Source organism: Charadrius vociferus, unplaced genomic scaffold (genome assembly GCF_000708025.1).
Source record: "Charadrius vociferus isolate BGI_N301 unplaced genomic scaffold, ASM70802v2 scaffold1096, whole genome shotgun sequence".
In the NCBI taxonomy this organism is placed as follows: Eukaryota; Metazoa; Chordata; class Aves; order Charadriiformes; family Charadriidae; genus Charadrius; species Charadrius vociferus.
In genome coordinates this window covers 247,109-247,408 of record NW_009649045.1, presented here as the reverse complement: position 1 = coordinate 247,408, position 300 = coordinate 247,109, and the positions used below count along the sequence as shown (strand labels likewise).

Here is a 300-nt window from a genome sequence, read left to right as displayed (position 1 = left end):
TTTCTCTGGTTCCCACCTCCATCTCATGCCTGTCTCTCCCCAGCATTGTGCCTGGCACTGGGGACTCCTGATTTACACCATCAGGAGGGATCCCACTGCCTTCCCCCGACCTTGCAGCTAGAGGGGTGATGGAGGGGGTGATGGTGGCCAGTCCTGGGGTCCTCCCACCCCCATGGCACCCTGGTGGGGGTCCCCAGCCCCCCCATATGGGGCTCTCAGACTGAATTTCTTCCCTCCCTCTCTGTCCCCGCAGTTAAAAAGGCCAAGTTTGATGGGCCCCAAGGTAAGTGACCCCCCACC

The 300-nt window shown here is 61.0% G+C and overlaps 1 protein-coding gene across 1 annotated transcript in view; it reads left to right on the top strand.

Moving 5' to 3' along the window:
- Nucleotides 1-253: 253 nt before the first annotated feature.
- UNC13A (unc-13 homolog A (C. elegans)) overlaps nt 254-300 on the top strand; it is a gene marked incomplete at both ends in the record, with an annotated part of 36,084 nt that continues 36,037 nt past the window's right edge. The window contains one exon of the mRNA XM_009887937.1: nt 254-283. Within this exon, the coding sequence (XP_009886239.1) occupies nt 254-283 (30 nt within the window). The remainder of the gene's footprint in view (nt 284-300) is intronic.